This window comes from Callionymus lyra, chromosome 8 (assembly GCF_982586985.1).
Source record: "Callionymus lyra chromosome 8, fCalLyr1.hap1.1, whole genome shotgun sequence".
Lineage (NCBI taxonomy): Eukaryota > Metazoa > Chordata > Actinopteri > Syngnathiformes > Callionymidae > Callionymus > Callionymus lyra.
Genome location: NC_141825.1, coordinates 7,821,775 through 7,839,736, shown reverse-complemented (window position 1 = coordinate 7,839,736; position 17,962 = coordinate 7,821,775). Strand labels below are relative to the sequence as shown.

At 45.3% G+C, this 17,962-nt stretch overlaps 1 protein-coding gene across 2 annotated transcripts; it reads left to right on the top strand.

Moving 5' to 3' along the window:
- The first annotated feature begins 37 nt into the window (after window positions 1-37).
- Window positions 38-9,484, top strand: nr2c1 (nuclear receptor subfamily 2, group C, member 1). 2 transcript variants are annotated; one of them, XM_087798176.1, is made up of 14 exons: window positions 38-424; window positions 2,253-2,365; window positions 2,515-2,748; window positions 2,842-2,920; window positions 3,000-3,179; window positions 3,254-3,404; window positions 4,687-4,783; window positions 4,909-5,090; window positions 5,355-5,508; window positions 6,442-6,563; window positions 7,328-7,470; window positions 7,537-7,674; window positions 7,735-7,840; window positions 8,841-9,484. In XM_087798176.1, the coding sequence occupies exons 2-14, from the start codon at window positions 2,294-2,296 to the stop codon at window positions 9,010-9,012; spliced, it is 1,830 nt and encodes a 609-aa protein (XP_087654302.1). In that variant the 5' UTR covers window positions 38-424; window positions 2,253-2,293; the 3' UTR covers window positions 9,013-9,484. The 2 variants fall into 2 exon arrangements, with proteins under 2 accessions (XP_087654302.1, XP_087654303.1); XM_087798177.1 differs by lacking the exon at window positions 38-424 and adding an exon at window positions 451-638.
- The last annotated feature ends 8,478 nt before the right edge of the window (window positions 9,485-17,962 follow it).

Genomic DNA, 17,962 nt, shown 5'->3' with positions numbered 1-17,962 from the left:
AGAAACTCAAACCAGCAAATATTAAACACAACATTTAATTGTTTCACTGCAATTTATTGAGCATAAACATCAAAGTTCGTTATGATGAAGCTTGTATATGTTTTTATCCATTTTAGTTGATGGTTATTGTTTAATACAAAAATGCAATGCTTTAAACACACACGAATAAACAATTAAATATTAATCTTATTCGTCCACATAAAGAGAGTAATTATTTGACTATTAATTAATTTATTAAAGTAGATTTAAAATCGAATTAAAAAAAACAACGAAAAGAGCCGGATGCTCTACAGCGCATGTGCAAGAGTCGTTTACTGATGAGGAAAAGGTCACGAACTCTGACCCTCCCACCAATTGCCGCAAAATACCTAAAATATTAATATTTTTGATTAATACAACCATTTTTGGAGCTGCTTCGCGACAGGTGAGATAAAAATACCAACTGTTGTTTACTCATAACTCACTCGGGCAGACACAGCCGGAGGTAGCAGCAGACGGGAGTGTTCAGCTAGCTGCCGCCGGAAAACAACCCTTTCTCCCTGAGCTTTGCGACTTATTTTGGGCACTGGTTGGTTCAATCGACGTAGTATTTGTACGCGAACGCATTCCAGATCCGCAAGAGTCTCATTTGTATGCAGGTAGGTGTCAAACCGCATGATAGCTTTCTAGCTAACCTGCATGCTAGTTAGCCAAACGGCTAAGATAACGTTAGCCAATTGCTAAGCTAAAAGCTAACGTTGCTCACCGGTGCCGCATAATAAACATAACCGTTATTTTTTAAACGTACAATCCAAGCAGCAGTTTACGTTTAGCTCGTTCTGTCACGTGTCCACCACCAATACAAAATAAGTACAATATCGAGGGAGGAAAATCCCAAGTAGCGTTGCGGTTGTTTCCTCATCGCAGCATCACGGGATCCTAGCATGCTTAACCCTTCAATGTTGACCTTTCACCCACAGGAAAAGAATTCCCTTTATCTTCCGTATCGATTTGAAAACGGGTGCCGGTTGTGTCGTGCGACCACTTCAACTAGACACCCCGTTTGTTGACATCCTATCCGAACATGATGATATTATAAAACAAGGCCGTCTTCGATGCTAACCCTCCAAGAATCGCCATCAATATTTAACGCCATTGCTCGAACAAAAACGGAGACTGACGATCGAGTTATTTTGTTCTTGTTCTGCGAACCGACAACCATTTTCGACTGTTATTATTTTGGTGCTTTATTGACATGGATGTTTGAGTATATTTAATTATTTGCTATGTTGTTTGCACTTCTCTTTCTCCCACGAGACTCTTGCGGTTTCATGTCATTCTAACAATTGTACCTTCTGTATCGTTGTTTCCTTGTAAATGAATTAAACTTTCAAAGGATATGATGATTATTTTCGCACATATAGTCAAGATCACATCTGGCTTTATTCAAACGACAATAATTCATTTTGGCTAACTTACAACTGAACATGAGGCAACAATAATGTTGGATGGTTTCAGACTCTGGTGCTCACTGAGAAACAAATAAAATCCTTAATATTTTTTAAATATGCATAAAATAAAGAATTTGATGTTGGGTTCTTATTTAGAGAAATGCGTGTTGATTGTGGTTGTTTCGAATGTTGCTGCAGTTTAGTCATTCAAACTCAATCCTGTTTTCTTACCAATTACAGTTTTTTACTTTACACGCCTGGCTGCAATCTTTAGGTAAAATGACAATACGGTAGATGGGTCATAGATGATGCTTTCCGTGTCAAGCCGAAGGGCCTTAAACCAAGTAATTTTTTATGTCCTACAACAAAGTATTTGGTGATGGGATTGAACTTGAAAGCTAATGTACTGTTGAAGAGTTTGGAGACCGGGTTAAGGAGGCTGCACTCGTATGGTTTCAGCACTGGAGGAGAACGGGTGGATGTCAATGAATAATGTTAGAGATGGAGATAAAAAGCAAAAGACACGCTACCATCTGAAAACTAAGAAGCTCTGTCACGCACAAGGGTCTCAAAATAGACTGTATAGAAATATGAGTTCCTTCTTATGGTTCTGGCAACTTGTGATAGATTTGTCAGCATAAAGGCTAGTTATATTTAGAAAATCTCTTTGTGTAACCTTTAAAAGCGGCTTGTGATTATGTACGTTTAAAGTTGTGGTCATGCTTCTTTCCTGCACAACATTAACCTCGTTGAGTATTTCTTGATGACATTGAAGAGATGAATGAAACAGTTTTTATTAAAGAGTAAAATCTTATTCCACAGATTTCCATCCCTTATGGGGCTCTAATGTGACGAGCAGAAGTATGGATGGACAGACTCAGAGGTTTCAACTTTTGCCAGCAGACGGCAACATGGCGCTTGGACACAGAATCCAGGTATTCCGATGACACCTTTTATTATTCCAGTTCAGTCATTCTGTTTATAACTAAACGTAAAAGTGTAAATAAATATGTTCTGACTATTGAGCTGGTCAGGAGGATATCGACACTCGTGATAAAAGTTGTTTGTGAATCTACTTTTTCAGATTGTAACTGACCAGCAGACGGGCCATAAGATCCAGATTGTCACGCCTCTCGAGTCTCAGGCCTCTGGAAAACAACAGTTTATTCTAGCAAATACCGAATATCCCTCTGGTGGAAAGGTGATCCTGGCCAAGCAGGAAAACTCCCCCAACAAGGTCATCCTAGCAGCTCCTGACAATTCTGGGGTGAACCGGCTGGTATTCACTGCACCAGATCTAGCAGGGCAACAGATTCAGGTACAGCAGATTCATGATGACACCAAGTTCATGACCATTCTAGTATTTATTTGCTTTTATTCATTTTTTCTTTCCTCTTATTTCAATCATCAGATTATAGCCGAAGGCTCAGAGCCAGCTATTGCCAGACCCATCTTGGAGTACTGTGTTGTCTGTGGCGACAAGGCGTCAGGTCGGAATGGATCTTAAACTGATTTAGAATTTATCATTAAACAAATCAACTTAAATTCCTATTTTCTGTCTTCGAACAGGACGTCATTATGGAGCTGTCAGCTGCGAAGGCTGCAAGGGTTTCTTCAAGCGCAGCATTCGGAAGAACCTGATCTACACCTGCCGAGGCACTGGGGGATGTGCGATCAACAAAATCCACCGAAATCGCTGCCAGTACTGTCGGCTGCAGCGCTGCATGGCTGTGGGCATGAAGCAAGATTGTACGAGAGCGCAACACCAGAAACGCATGTTACGTGAATCAGCCTTGAACTTTGTGCTTTTCTTTTATATTTAGCTGTGCAGTGCGAGAGGAAGCCTGTGGAGGTGAACATTAGAGAAAAATCTCTCAACTGTGCAGCCTCCACTGAAAAGATCTACATCCGCAAGAACCTGTGTAGTCCCCTGGCAGCCACGCCCACTTTTGTTTCCGACAAAGAGACCGCAAGGTACAGACTCATCATGAGCTAGTGAGGTCACTTGTTTGCACTAATGTTTGTGTACAACGCAACCTTTTAACAAACAAGGTCGAGGGTCAAACAAAATGCATATTTACCAGACTGTCTAGAAGTACAAGTGTAATATTGTCTTTCCATTCTTGGACGCTCAGTATATCTTAGTTATTAGTTTTTCTCTAATTGTAAATCTCTGTTTAATTGTTGACATAATCTCTGTTTTGTATTTTATCTTAAACACTGTCGTCTTAATAGGTCGACGTATGAAAATGAACAATCTTCTTTTGACTTTGAAGCAGCAAGCCATCAGATCTGACCAAACTACAGAAAATAATGAATTAACATTACATAAACATAACTTGAAGTCAAAACCTGCAGGAGAGGGAAAAAAAGCATTTGACAACAGATTATTAACAATCGTTTGTCAAGAGCAATAATCTGGACTGAGCTACAGAGGGTGACATGTTAGTAATCTGTTTTCATTTGGATGTTTTTTCAGTACGATGATTGTTTGCAGTGAAAGAACGAGTTCTACTTATTAGTAAAATGCTCCAGCGAAAAGGCAACATATTATGATGAAAAACACTTGGAGCAACAAATAAGAATTTTAATCACCTTGTTGGTGCACATCGTTCCCTATTTGTTAATCAACTTACCCAGAGCTACACATTTGAACTGTTTCTGAGCTCTTTTATGTTATCAAATCTTAAATCCAGCAACTGTAGCTATAAAAACATCCTCCATGAAGTACAAACCTTGTACAAAACATGCTTTTACTCATAAATGTTCAACAAGAAAGAGTTGTTGCGTTGAAATGTATAAATTTGAATAAGCTCAACGCATTTATATTATACTTTTTTATATACATTCATTCTATGCTGTGTTTTTGACGGTTGCCAAGCAACGTTATTTCGTTGCCAGTTTCACTGCAGTGTTTTTCTGCCCAATGAAGATAAAAGGAAGTCCAAGTCTAAGTATTATAAAATACTCCTTTTGTTTACCAGGCAGAAGTTTCAAATCATGCTGGTAAGATGGAACAATTATTGACAATTATTATTTTCATAAATAAATATAATTTTAAGAGTGGGCTCTAAAAAGAATGACTCGACCTTTTATTCACCTTTATATAATGTCCACAGACACAATGTTAAACCTCTTCTTTTTTACATTTTTGTAATCATTTTGGTCCAGCTGGTGAAGTTTGCGTGTTGTGAAGAGTGCCCTTTGTTATATGTATTACCCTTTAAAGTAGTTTGTTCGTATTTTGTTTCCACAGAACGACAAGTTTGCTGGAGTCGAGCATGATGCTGAACATTCAGCAACCGTTCTCAAAGATGGAAAACAACGTCATGATGCCAGCTTCTCCTGATAAGGTGCTTCACATACATCTGAAGTTATTTTCATATTTACAACTTTATTTAATCATTCATTAGACTTTATTCCAAATTAAAGTTCAGTTTTAATTTACAATCCATTTAACGCCTTCCGCTTTGAGCAGGACGACCCATCCCAAGGAGACCTCAGCACTCTGGCAAACGTGGTGACGTCCTTGGCTCACCTCAACAGAGCTCGGGAGAACGACTGCACCAGTGACCTGATGGGAGACGAAACGCTGAGCAACGCCGACAGTTCGATGACCGACATTCAGGGAGACGATCAAAGTGCCAGTGACATCACCCGGTGAGCGACTTGTGCGAGCGAGTGGCTTTGAGACTGACCAGTCGCTGTTTATTGAAGAGCGACAGCAGCTTTTGTTGTTGAGGTTTAATGTAATTTCCTGCAGGGCCATGTGGCTTCTTGCTCTTCTGGATGAAATGACATTGTTACATTAAAATGGTAAAGCAATCATTCTCTAGATCTGTGATCAATCAAGAAGTTGAACTTTTTTATTTCTAACTTGTCATCAAAGTAATTCCTCTGATTGAGAATGTTTGTCTTTGTTAGAGCGTTTGACACTCTGGCCAAAGTCCTGCATGCGGGTGAACCCACGGCTGGAGAGTCCTTGGAAGCCACGATGCAGCTCATGTCCGGAGACCAGACGGGTCCAGTGGTGGAGCTGGAAGGACCGCTTCTCTCTGATGGACATATTCCCTTTAAGGTGAACGATCTCAACAACTGAACAATGTTTTATATGTGAGGCCTGTGGTCGAATCCATTTATTAGTTCAAAGTGATGCAACAATGTTTGTCTCATATGTAAAGTATGAATAATATTTGTAATTTAGAAGTATATTATTAATGCCTAATGTCCATAACAAAATATTAATTCTCAGTCATTCAATGAGATAGCACATTTATGAGACAGATAAATAATTTTATTTGATGGGAAAATTAAAAAATGAATAAAATGACATTCAAAAACAAGCTTATTTCCTAATTTGATTGTATATAATTTTTACCATACCACCAGGGTCACAAAGTGCTTTAACAAACAAAAACAATACACAGTTAAAATATATACTTTAAAAGTTCAGGACACATAAGACAAACCCAGGAGTCCCAGAAAAACGCACAAATAACAATGTCAAAGAGGAAAAAAAGAGGAGAAGAAATAAATTCAAACAAAAGTTTTGGAGAAAATATATGTAAAAAAAAAATATATTGATAGTTTTAAATTTTTTCAATTGTTTAAATTAACAACATTTAATTAAACTCAACATTGTATACAAGGTTTAAACCCTCCTGGTTATTATTCACTTAATAATACAAGTGATTAAATTCCCTCTAAATATAATATTAATACACAATCTCAGCCTTGAAACTGAGGCCATCAAGTGTTTCCTGAAACTGCTTTTTCATTTTTATGTCTTAAAAAGTCTGGGAGTGAAATTGATGGTTGAAATGCTGGCCACGTCCACAGACTCGTGAACAAGAGTTGATGCTTACATAACACTTGTTGACAAACAACCAGGGAATGACCCTGATTAGGCTTTTCCTCCATTGTTGAAGCTCTTGCTGAATCTAATGAGGTGTTATTCCAGCCTGGTCACACTTCTACAATGATTTGTTGTTTTCCCTCCACCGCGCTGCAGCTGATGATGCCTCTGCCCGTCCCAGAGTACCTCAACGTCAACTACATCTGTGAGTCGGCCTCGCGTCTGCTGTTCCTCTCCATGCACTGGGCTCGATCCATACCTGCCTTCCAAGCTCTAGGGTGAGACTCTTTACTAACACTGGTTCAGCACCAAACCTCCCGCTACAAACAAGTATAATGTTCGCAGTCATTTATTGAAAATAATTTTGACTGTCCTTCAATAAATGGCTTTGACAACAATTCATTTTTTAATAGTTATAATATTAATAATTCATTTTATTCAATGCAACCTTTCAAGACACCCAAGGACACCTTATAGAGGATAAAAGCAGCACAATAACTTATTATTACATGGAAAATACACCGTAAATACACACTAAAATGTATATGAAATATTACAGGGAATAAGACTGTTTGAAGACGTGTGATTTCATAATTTCCAAAGAGCGCGTGAAGATTAATAGAATATTATTTCACGTCCACATAGATATTGTATACATTCTGTTGTTATATGTTTAAATCCTGCTCATATTTCTTACTATTTTTGGTGTAATACATGCTCAATGTTATGTGTTCTCTGGAAATAACTGAGGGTATTTGCTACTGATGCACTTTGGGAGGATTTTTTTTTCCGTTTGTTGTTAATACCTTTTATTTTTTTGGCATCTGAAATTTAACAAATTAAAATGTTTATGAAGTTACTTAATACAATTTTTTTTTTAAATAGTTATTCTTGTATATTTCTTTCCATTTTCCTGTTTAACTTGTTTCACCTTCACACAAAGACTCGTTTGGTCTCACGTGTGAAATCCGACATGGAATGAGTGACGTTGTTGTGTAACCAGTTCATGAATTCAACATCTTTTCTTAAACTAACTCTCCAGCGGTCAAGACAACGACATCAACCTGATGAAAGCCTGCTGGAACGAGCTGTTTGCTTTAGGTCTGGCCCAGTGTTCCAACATCATGAATGTCGGCACCATCCTCGGCGCTATCATCAACCACCTGCAGACCAGTCTACAGGAAGGTAAGACTCAAGGCCGTTCTTCTGCCTGGTTCATGTCGTCTCCAACCTTTGTGTTTGGTCGCGCAGAGAAGTTGTCCCAGGAGCGTGTGAAGATTGTAATGGAGCACATCTGGAGGATGCAGGAGTTCTGCAACAGCATGACCAAGCTCTCGCCAGACGCCTACGAGTACGCCTTCATGAAGGCCATCGTTCTCTTCAGTCCTGGTAGGTTTTCTTCTCCTCTATATTGAACTTGCCTCCTCTTTAACTTCCCTTCCTCCACAGATCACCCAGGTATTGACAACACCTCGCAGATCGAGAGGTTCCAGGAGAAGGCCTACATGGAGCTGCAGGACTACGTGACCAGGACGTACCCGGACGACTGCTACAGGTTGGTCTTGTCTTTATTATTGAAATGCTGTTGTTAAACATTTAATTAATGAATTATTATTAATGATATTATTTGAAATTTTCATAAAGAGCCGATTGAATGGATGATGTTATTCTCAGTTTTTTTATCCTTTTAGGTCTTTGTGTTATTACCTTTGATCTATGCTCTTTATTTGCACTTTATCTCTTTGCACTTTTTTCTCTTTTTTTTTTTCACTTTGTCATCTCTTTGCTCTTTGTTCTTTTATTTGCACTTTGCTCTTTTAGTTGCGCTTTGTTCTTGTTCTTGGTTTTATGAAACTCCTGTAAAAATAAATGAAAAAAAATCTGATATTTAGAAAAAAATATATTCTTTACAGATAGAGTTTGATATTCAAATTCCTAAAATACAGAACTACATGTTTAACTCATGGTATTTTAAATTGAATATAAATATGTATATTCTACTATAATAGTAGAATATTTCCACCTGACAAAACCCACCGAGTACAGGGGTACTTCCATGTTGTCACATGATCAGTGTGCGTCACATGATTGGCGGAAGGTTTGATCCAGTAGATCTGTACTCTGTTGGTAATGTCTGGTGACTCGTTTTATCTTGATCTTTAAAATATATACTTTATTGAATATTGTTTTGATTGTTTAAGCGCTTTGTGACCCTGGTCTGGAAAAGCGCTATACAAATAAAAATTACTTACTTACTTACTATTATACCAACTTGTATATATTAAATTTAGAAAATGTATTTTCGAATTATTGGAATTCGATTAACAAACTGTATCTGAAAAAATTCATGCATTTTCAAAATATTCAAATGTTTTAATGAAATTGTCAAAAAAAAACTAATTCATGTATAGAATTAATATAGAAATGATTGATTTCATTATTCCAAAGGTAACGACAACATTTCAGTTTAAAATAAACATCTAAAATATAATATTCATCAAATTTTCTGATAGTTTTTCTTGTCCTTTGACCTTGTCCTGACCTGGTCTCCTCAGGTTATCGAAGCTGCTGCTGCGTCTTCCTGCTCTTCGTCTCATCAGCGCCGCCGTCACAGAGGAACTCTTCTTCGCCGGCCTCATCGGCAACGTGCAGATCGACAGCATCATCCCCTACATCCTGAAAATGGAGTCCACGGATTACAACAGCCAGGCGAGCGGCAGCGTCTGACCCGCGGTTTTCCTCGGCATCACGTGACCGTGACCGGCCCAATCGGAGCGCTCCAGTCCTGACCACTGAGTGGTCACAGCTTACTTAACTTATACGAACTCCTGCGTCGTCTCCGGAGTCGCCTGCTTCTCTTGTGTTTCTTCGTCCGATCTGGACCCGACAGTCAGCGCTTTTTACTGTACATACGATAATACGGTCGGAAGTTTCATCGTTCCTTCTTTCACTGCCTTTGCTACGTGTTTTTTTTATCATCTTAAAATATTATAATGCTGTACTCGCTAAAGGTTCTAACCTTTTTTTATTTTATGCCGATCCAAAGGATCTGGCTCCAGTCAGATGTTTGACGCGACGTTTGTGTGTAAATATATGTGTGTGTGTGTGTGTGTTTAAAGAACGCGACAGGTCGACGGCACTAGTTTGACCCAGTGATGGAAAAAGAAAAATGAAAAAATAAACGTCACATGGGTGTTTACCAAGGTTTCTTTATTCCTGCTCTGAGCTGCTTCATGAGGGTTTGTCACCAAAACACTTTTATTTAACTGTGTTTTGCTTTGATTGTTTGTTTTGTGACCTTGGTCTAAGAAAGATCTTTACAAATGATGATCAATTACTTACTGTTTACTGCAAATGTGGACGACAGGAGAATAAATTATGCATTTCTAGCCATAGATTCAGATTAAAAACCTTCACTTGTGAAGATAAAACTCTTTCCTGCAGAAGATCTTCAAAGATGATTCAATTAAAACAGGATTAAAGAACAAGACTCTTGTCTATGGAAGATTTTTTTTATAAGGAACTGGTTAATTATATTTATTTTACATTATCTAAAATACTTTTACACCTGCTATAATTGGAAATACAGTATAGATTCTAAGAGTCTTTTATTAATTTGTTTGTTGTTGAGATTGAAAAGTAGCGAAATGCTACAATGTCTTGCCAATTAAATTGAAGAACAAACATTACTTTTAGTAAAGAAAGAGAACCCCTGAGTTATCTATTATAACCTCAGGTTCTGCGAGTTGGTGCGAAGCCCTCCAACGGCTTCGCTATGGGTTTACCCCGAGGCACCGCCTCGTCTCTGAGAAAGCTTAATGAACTCGCCACCCAGCAGGGGGCAGTACCTTCCTATAAAGGCGGGCAGCACCCGCCGCACTTTCTCCAACTGAAAACTCAGCGAGAAGGGCGGCCGCTGGGCGACGAGGTTGGAGGGCTTCGCACCAACTCGCAGAACCTGAGGTTATAATAGATAACTCAGGGGTTCTGCTTCATTGGTGCTCCGCCCTCCAACGGCTTCGCTATGGGTTTACCCAAAAGGCGAAGCCTGACGGGATAAATGTACCCCCAGCTGGACGCCTGCTCCTGGAGCAGCATCACTAGGGCCCCGCCGGCCCAGGGCCCAAACCCACTTGAGCCGTGGGCCCTGAGGGGGGCACAACAGCGCTCAAGACAGTATGAGCTACTGATCCCGCCGTTACGTCGAGGAGATAGGCCTTAGCGAAGGTAGACGTGGACGCCCAAGAGGCAGCAGAGCAGATATCCTCTGCTGCCACACCCCGCAAAAGAGCCACTGAGGCTGCCACGCCACGGGTGGAATGTGCCCTCAGACCGCTAGGAGCGGATCCACCCGCTGCTCGGTAGGCACGGATAATGGCCGATCTCACCCAATGAGAGAACCTCTGGGGGGAGAGGGCCTCTCCCCGCCGGCATCTACCGTGGCAGACAAAAAGGGCATCAGAGCGCCTAAACTCGGCCACCCGCCGCAAGTAACAGGCCAACGCCCTCACTGGACACAACAGGTGGAGACGCTCCTGACCCGGGTCCGAGTGAGGCGGCGGGTGAAAGGCCCGCAGCGTGAAGGTCGTCGCCCGGAACAAGGAACTCAGAATCTTCGGGCGGAACGCTGGGTTAGGACGCAAAGACACCGAAGACTCCTCGACGCCAAAGGAAAGACACTCAGGGCTAATGGAGAGGGCACAAAGCTCACTTGCTCTCTTCGTGGTTGTTAGTGCCAGAAGGAGCGATACCTTGAAAGACAAGATATCCAATGGGACTTGGTCAAGAGGCTCGAAGGTCGGCCCTGTGAGAGAGTCCAGTACCAACTGGAGATCCCACTGAGGGCTGGAAGGCCTTGCAGGAGGTCGAAGCCTGCAGGCACCCCGCAGGAAACGCGCCACCAAGGGGTGGGCGCGAACCGAAGCACCCTCAAAACCGACGTGCCTCGTCGCTATGGCTGATGCGAACACTCTCAGTGTCGCCACAGTCCGCCCGTTATCCAGCAAATGTTGCAGGAAAGACAGGATAGCGGAGACCAAACAAGAGCTGGGGTCCAAGGACCTGTCTGAACACCAGCGGGAGAATATCCCCCACTTTGAGGCATAAAGCCTACGTGTTGAAGGGGCCCGGGCGTTCTCCAGCGTGTGGAGAACGTCCGGGTCCAGGGTCCCGATCAGCTCGTCCCGTGCAGGAGCCACACCTTGAGAGGCCGGCCCAGCACCGGGGGCGCCGTCAGTGTCCCCCCCGCCTGACACAGGGCAGCGGGGCCCCAAGGGATGGCCCACGGGGCCCCGACCGCCATGCGCACCAGCTCTGGGAACCAGAGCGCCCCCGGGGAGTCTGGTGCCACTAGAATTAACCTCAGCCCCCCCCGCCCCGTCCTCCGAATCAGGGGGAGAAGGAGCCGCGGAGGAGGGAAGGCGAACAGCAGACCGACCGGCCACCTCGAATGGGCTAAAGCGTCCACGCCTAGTGGGGGGCGGTCCGAAGCCCTGAGGGAGAACCAAAGAGGGCATTTGAAGTTCTCCTTGCTGGCGAAGAGGTCTGCAACCGGGTGACCGAATCGAGACCAGATCTCGCTTGCCACTGCCTCGGACAGACCCCATTCGTCCTGGACGGCCCCCCTCGACAGTCTGTCCGCTACTGCATTCAGCTCGCCCGGGACGTGCTGGGCTCTGAGCGAAAGCAGGTGACAGTCCGCCCACAGCCAAATCTTCCTTGCCACACACAGAAGGGCTGGGGATCTGACTCCACCTTGGCGATTTACGTACGCCACGGCGGTGGAGCTGTCTGAAAAAACTAGGACGTTGGACTGTGACAGTTGGGGAGAGAGGTGAAGCAGGACATTGTGAATCGCCTTCAGCTCTAGCCAGTTTATGTGTCTGAGCACCGGACTGCTCCAGACCCCACTGGCATAGGCCTGACCCGAGGTGCCTCCCCAACCTGTCAGGGAAGCGTCTGTGAACACTTGAGTGTAACGAAGGACGCAACCCAATGGAACTCTCCGCCTGAGGTTGGCGTGAGAGTTCCAGAACTGGATGTCCTGCAAAACCCGAGCGGGAAGGCGCACTTTCCGACCTCTTTCCCGCTTGAGGTCTAGCTTGAGACGACCAAACCATCTCTGAAGCTCCCTCATGTGCAGCAAGCCCAGCCGAACAACCGTGTGGGCTGCCGCCATGAGCCCCAGGAGGGACATAACAGTGCCTGCTGTTGTCACGTGACACCGAGCTTCCAGCAACTGTGTTGTCAGTCGGAGAATGGGCTGGATACGCACGTCCGGGAGGCGCGCGTATCCTTCCTCCGAGTTCAACAGTACCCCCAGGTAAACTAACTGTTGAACTGGAGTCAGAGCGCTCTTGCTGAGGTTCACTGTGAACCCCAGGGTGGCAATATGGCTCAACACCTTCTGTGTGTGAGCGTAACTTTCTGCCTCTGACCTGGCAAGGATCAACCAGTCGTCCAGATAGGTCAAGATCCTTACCCCACTCACTCTCAAAGGCTCCACTGCCGCTTCCACACACTTGGTGAAGGTCCTGGGTGCCAGAGAGTAGCCGAACGGAAGTCGAGTGTACTGAAACACCCGACCCTCGAGGGCGAAACGCAAGTACTTTCGATGTCTCTTGACTATCGGTATGTGAAAGTACGCGTCGGTCAGGTCGATAGATGTCATCCAATCTCCTGGACATACACCTGAAAGCAGTTTCTTGACCGTCAACATGCGAAACGGGCGGGTAGCTATGAACTTGTTCAAATAGCTGAGGTCCAGAATGGGCCTCCAACCCCCGGTCTTCTTCGCCACGAGGAAGTACCGGGAGTAAAACCCTGACATCATCTCGGCTGCAGGGACCAGTTCTACGACCTCCTTCTGCAGCAGAGTAGACACCTCGTTTCTCAGACAGGATAGTTTCTCCTGCTCCACCATACGCGTCCAGAGAATCCCTGAAAAACGCGGGGGTTGACGGGCAAACTGTAGCGCATAGCCCCGCCTGATTACTCCCCCCAGCCAAGTGGGTCCTAGAAGTAAAACCAGGCGACTCCAAGCCGAATAATGTTCTGTCAGAACCGCAGCCCTGGCGAACCTTGGGTAGTCCTCCGGCCCGCCCCCCATGGACGGGCCGTAGACGAAAGGGCATCACACAAGCCGCGTCTCTATCTCTTGAATCCACAGAGCATGTACTCGAGTTGGATTCACTAGAACCCCCACTCTCATACATAAAAGCCGGCTCTGTGGGAGAAGCGCGCAAGTGCGCGTGAGACACCTCAGATGCGCGTCGTGCGTGTTTCCTTCCCCCCCCGGAAGTCTTCCCAACTCCCTGAGCACTTCTTAGTGTCACCGGAGCTGACAAAACCCGCGATGTGGAGGAAAGCGCTGGAGAATTAACCCGGAGCTGAAGTGAGTTAGGTCGCGCGCGCGTCGGCACCGCATCACTCACCCGGTCCCGTACATTCTCCAGCCCCGCTGGCGGTCCCGACCTGTTCGTCACTCGTGAGATCCGACCGCCACGCACCTCTCCAGTTGATCGACCAGACGGGACGGAAGTTCCTCGCCCTCGCCTGGTCTCAGAACGGCGAAAAAACTCGCGCGTAAAAACACCAGGTTGCGTCAGTTCCATGGCGCTTCTCCGCCGCCAAACGTGACGTCCTCCACGGTGCCAGTGTTTGTAGACAGCGCTGTGGGGGAAGGAACAACCTCCGGTTAACATAGACATGTCCGGACAAGTTCCACTCACCTCATCAGCTGTCACGCTCTGTCGGGCACGAGCGCTGGTCGACGCGGAAGTAAACACAGCTGATTCAGCCGGTCTCGCGGACCTCTGCTCGTCTGTAAACAAAACACATGTGGTTGGAGTCTGCCCCTCATTCGTGTGGACAGACTCCGTTATTGCAGTCTCGGTATGACCCGGACGAAGGGGTTTAAAACCTCCTTCGGACTGTGTTATGAGAGGAAAATCACGCCGTCTATGACCGGCGGAGCATGTTAGCTTAGCATTAGCGGCGAAAGTTTCTAATGACGCCTGTGAATACGTCACACTCACAGGCGGAAACACATGCACGCTACCAACCTCTCTCTCATAACGAACCACAGAAACGTCATACGTTCTTTTGTTTTTATTTACGTAAAGCCCTTTGAAAGAGTAAGGGGGAGGAGGGCTCCCCCGAGACGAAGCCTCGACGCCCCTGCGTCCTCGCCGCTGCGGGTCCCTCCTCCGCTGGCTCCGCTGCGGCTGCTGGCTCCGCTGCTGGCTCCTCGGCTCCTGCTGCGGAACCCGGCGACGCTCGCTCGTCGCCTGCCGCGGCTGTTGCCGTTGCTGCTGGTGCTGCTGGGGCGGCTGGCTCTGGTGACGCTTCCCCCCCGCACCAGCTGATGGGGCCGACGAACGGGCTCTCCGTCTCCGAGCGCCGGACCCCCGTCGCGCCTCGTCCTCACGCCCATGCAGGTGATGGCGGAGCTGCGCCGACTCCTGCTGCGCTGCCTCCTGCCGGGCCACGACGTTCCGGAGCTCCGGACCGAACAGCGAATCCTCCGTAATTGGTCCGTCCAGGAGGAGCCTCCGGTCTCTCTCCGGCAGCGCTGTGGCCAGGTCTAGCCACAGGTGCCGGTGGCCCAGCTGTCCAGCGTCGCGTAGACCTCCTCCCAGGATCGCGTACGCCTGCGACATCCGGAGGAGCGCAGCCACCGAGTCCTTGACTTCCTCCAACTCCGAAGGTCCAAGGTCGTCTCGGTCCACGGTGAGCCTGTCGAGCGCACCGCACAGGAGAGCCATGTTGTTCGCGAGGGAGACCACCTGCGTCCCCCCCTTGTAGGATCGGTTGAACAACATTGCCGTCAACCTGTCTTCAGCTCTAGGCAGAGCTACAGGGCGGCCTGGCCACAGTCGAGCCCCCGGGTCGAGGGCGGCACGTACCGCATCCGAGGGTTCCGGGACACCGCGCCGCCAGTCCACCCCGTCCACACGGCAATAGGGTCCGTAGGATCCTACGGGAGGCCCTGAAGCCATGGGAGAGGCAGACCCTCGCCGCGCGTAGCCCCAGATTTCGTCCAGCTTAGGACAAATAACCCCCGGAACAGCAGGCCTGCGCGCTTCGTTCCGCCCGACCTTCACTCCGCATGTAAACGGTGGTGGCGCGAGTGGAGGCACGGGGGGGAGCTCGACCTCCATGCGGTTCGCCGCGGCGGTGAATATGCGCGGCAGGGCGTCAAGCGGGTAGCGAGGAGCCGGCCCGGCTCCCCCGACCGCTTCGACGTCCCCCGGCTCGGAACCGAACAGGGTGCTCGGATCCGCCTCATAACACCGCCGGTCGTCCTCCTCGTCGTAGTCGGCCCACGACCTGGCTGGAGGACGCGGCGTGCGCCGACGGGCCTCGTATGCTCCCCGTCTCTTCCGGACCTCCTCGGGAAGCATACGGCAGGCCCCACAATCCGCAACCGCGTGATCTGGGCCTAGACAAACGAAGCAGAGCACATGTGTGTCCCCCCTCCCCAGGGGGGTGTCACACGTTAAACACACAGACACGTCTACGTCCACGCTCATGCTTACGTCCGCCATGCTGTAACCAGGAGCTTTCTCGCTGAGTTGAAAATGGAGAAAGTGCGGCGGGTGCTGCCCGCCTTTATAGGAAGGTACTGCCCCCTGCTGGGTGGCGAGTTCATTAAGCTTTCTCAGAGACGAGGCGGTGCCTCGGGGTAAACCCATAGCGAAGCCGTTGGAGGGCGGAGCACCAATGAAGCAGAACATGCATGTTATGTGACTTAAAATGAATTAAATGTGCTTGTTTTTACTTTAAGTTTAAAAATGGAGTTGTTTTTGCATCAAACCTTTAGCATGCTAAATGCTAATGTGCTAGATTTGTCTGACCACTCTGCTTTTATAATGCTAATGATGCTAATGCTGAAGTGTGTTTTTTTTGGTGACTTTTACTATCAAGATCTAACTACACAAGATCAGATCTTCGTCCAGAACCATTTTGGATTTTTTTTGTCATTTTGGATCAGAAACAACGCGATTGTTACTCACTGTTCGGAATTATCAATCGTCCCACAAGACAAACAGACAAAGTGTGTTTGACCTCTGACCCCTTCCGGTCACAGACCCCTTAAAACAAACTTGGGTTTGTAAACCAAGATATCAGCGTTGACGGTAACCTTTACCACATCCTGAGTTACTGCTCAGTCATGATGGTCGTGTAGAAAATCATCTTCTAAGTACAAACTGTTAGAATTAGCCTCTAAATTCCCGTTGAATGATTTATGCTCCATCTTAATCCCGCGGTCGTGTGGGTGTCATGTGACTGACGGTGGTGACTGGTGTGAGTGTTTCTGACCACGACCACGGTCGATGACTCGTGGAGAAGTGGCCGTGGAGTGAACAATTGTGAACCCGTTACTGTTGAGAAGCTAACAAACAAACACACGGCTGTGATGTAAGTTCACATTCTCCGTCAGGATTAGTCGATTGAGAGCAGAACGAATGGGAGAGAAAGAGCCGCTCGGATGTTTCCCAGATCCCGCCGGACTTGGCCCGGAGGAGATTGTTGCAAAACGCTCCAACAAAGCCTGGATTCATTTTCTCACTGCGGCACAGAAAACGCTGCTGCGAGCGTTTTTCCAAGAACCTATAAGTTTGTCTTCTAATGTAAAGATAGGAAGCTCCGAGATGTCCTCTACTTTACCTTTGGGAGGATCTATCTGGTGTTCCTGCTCGCGAGTGAAGGGGCTGATTTTATCAACTAGGAAAATGTTTTGATTTAATAAAATATCTTTTAAACGTTCTGGTGCACACAAAAATGTCTCTAAATGTATCTTTACTCACGTAAAAAATGTATCTGTTGCACACGTAAAGAATTAAAAAAATTAAAGCAGCAGATTTTTTATTCTCGCTCACAGCTGAGTTTTACGCATTTATTTTACCTTTTATTCTACATTTTGCTTTTGTAAAAAATAAAATGATTTGGTGCATAAATAAAAAATGTCTCTGGTGAAATGTATCTTTATTCACATAAAAAAAATATCTTTTGCACACGCAAAAAATTAAAAATTGAAGCAGCAGATTTTTTTCTCGCTAACAGCTGATTTTTATGCTTTCTTTTAACCGTTTATTCGACAAAATTATCTGGTGCTTTCGTAAAAAATGATCTGGTAAGACATAAGAATGTATATGGTGCTTAAGTAAAAATGTCCCTGGTGAAATGTATCTTTATTCCTATAAAATGTATCTGTTGCCCACGTAAAAAATAAAACTACAAATTGTAGGAGCAGATGTTTTTTCTTGCTCACAGCTGATTTTTAAGATAAAAAAAAGGTATCTGGTGCTTAAGTAAAACATTTCTCTAGTGAAATGTATCTGTATGCACGTAACCAATTTAAAAGTAAAAAAAAAATACCATTTGAAAGAGCAAATTTCCTCTTGCTCACAGCTGATTTTTATTTTTATTTTATTTTTTTTTACATTTTGCTTTTGTAAATGTATGTGGTGTGTTTGTAAAAAATGATAGTAACACAAAATAACTGTTACGCACATAAACAAGGAACTGCTTGTTTCTCGCTCACAGCTGATTTTTACGAAGTCACTAGAAAAGTGTTTTAATTAAATAAACAATTAGTTGTTTAATGTATTTAAAGTGTGTTAAGTAACAATTATATGTTTTTGTTCAAAGTTCATGATGATGTTTTTTTTTC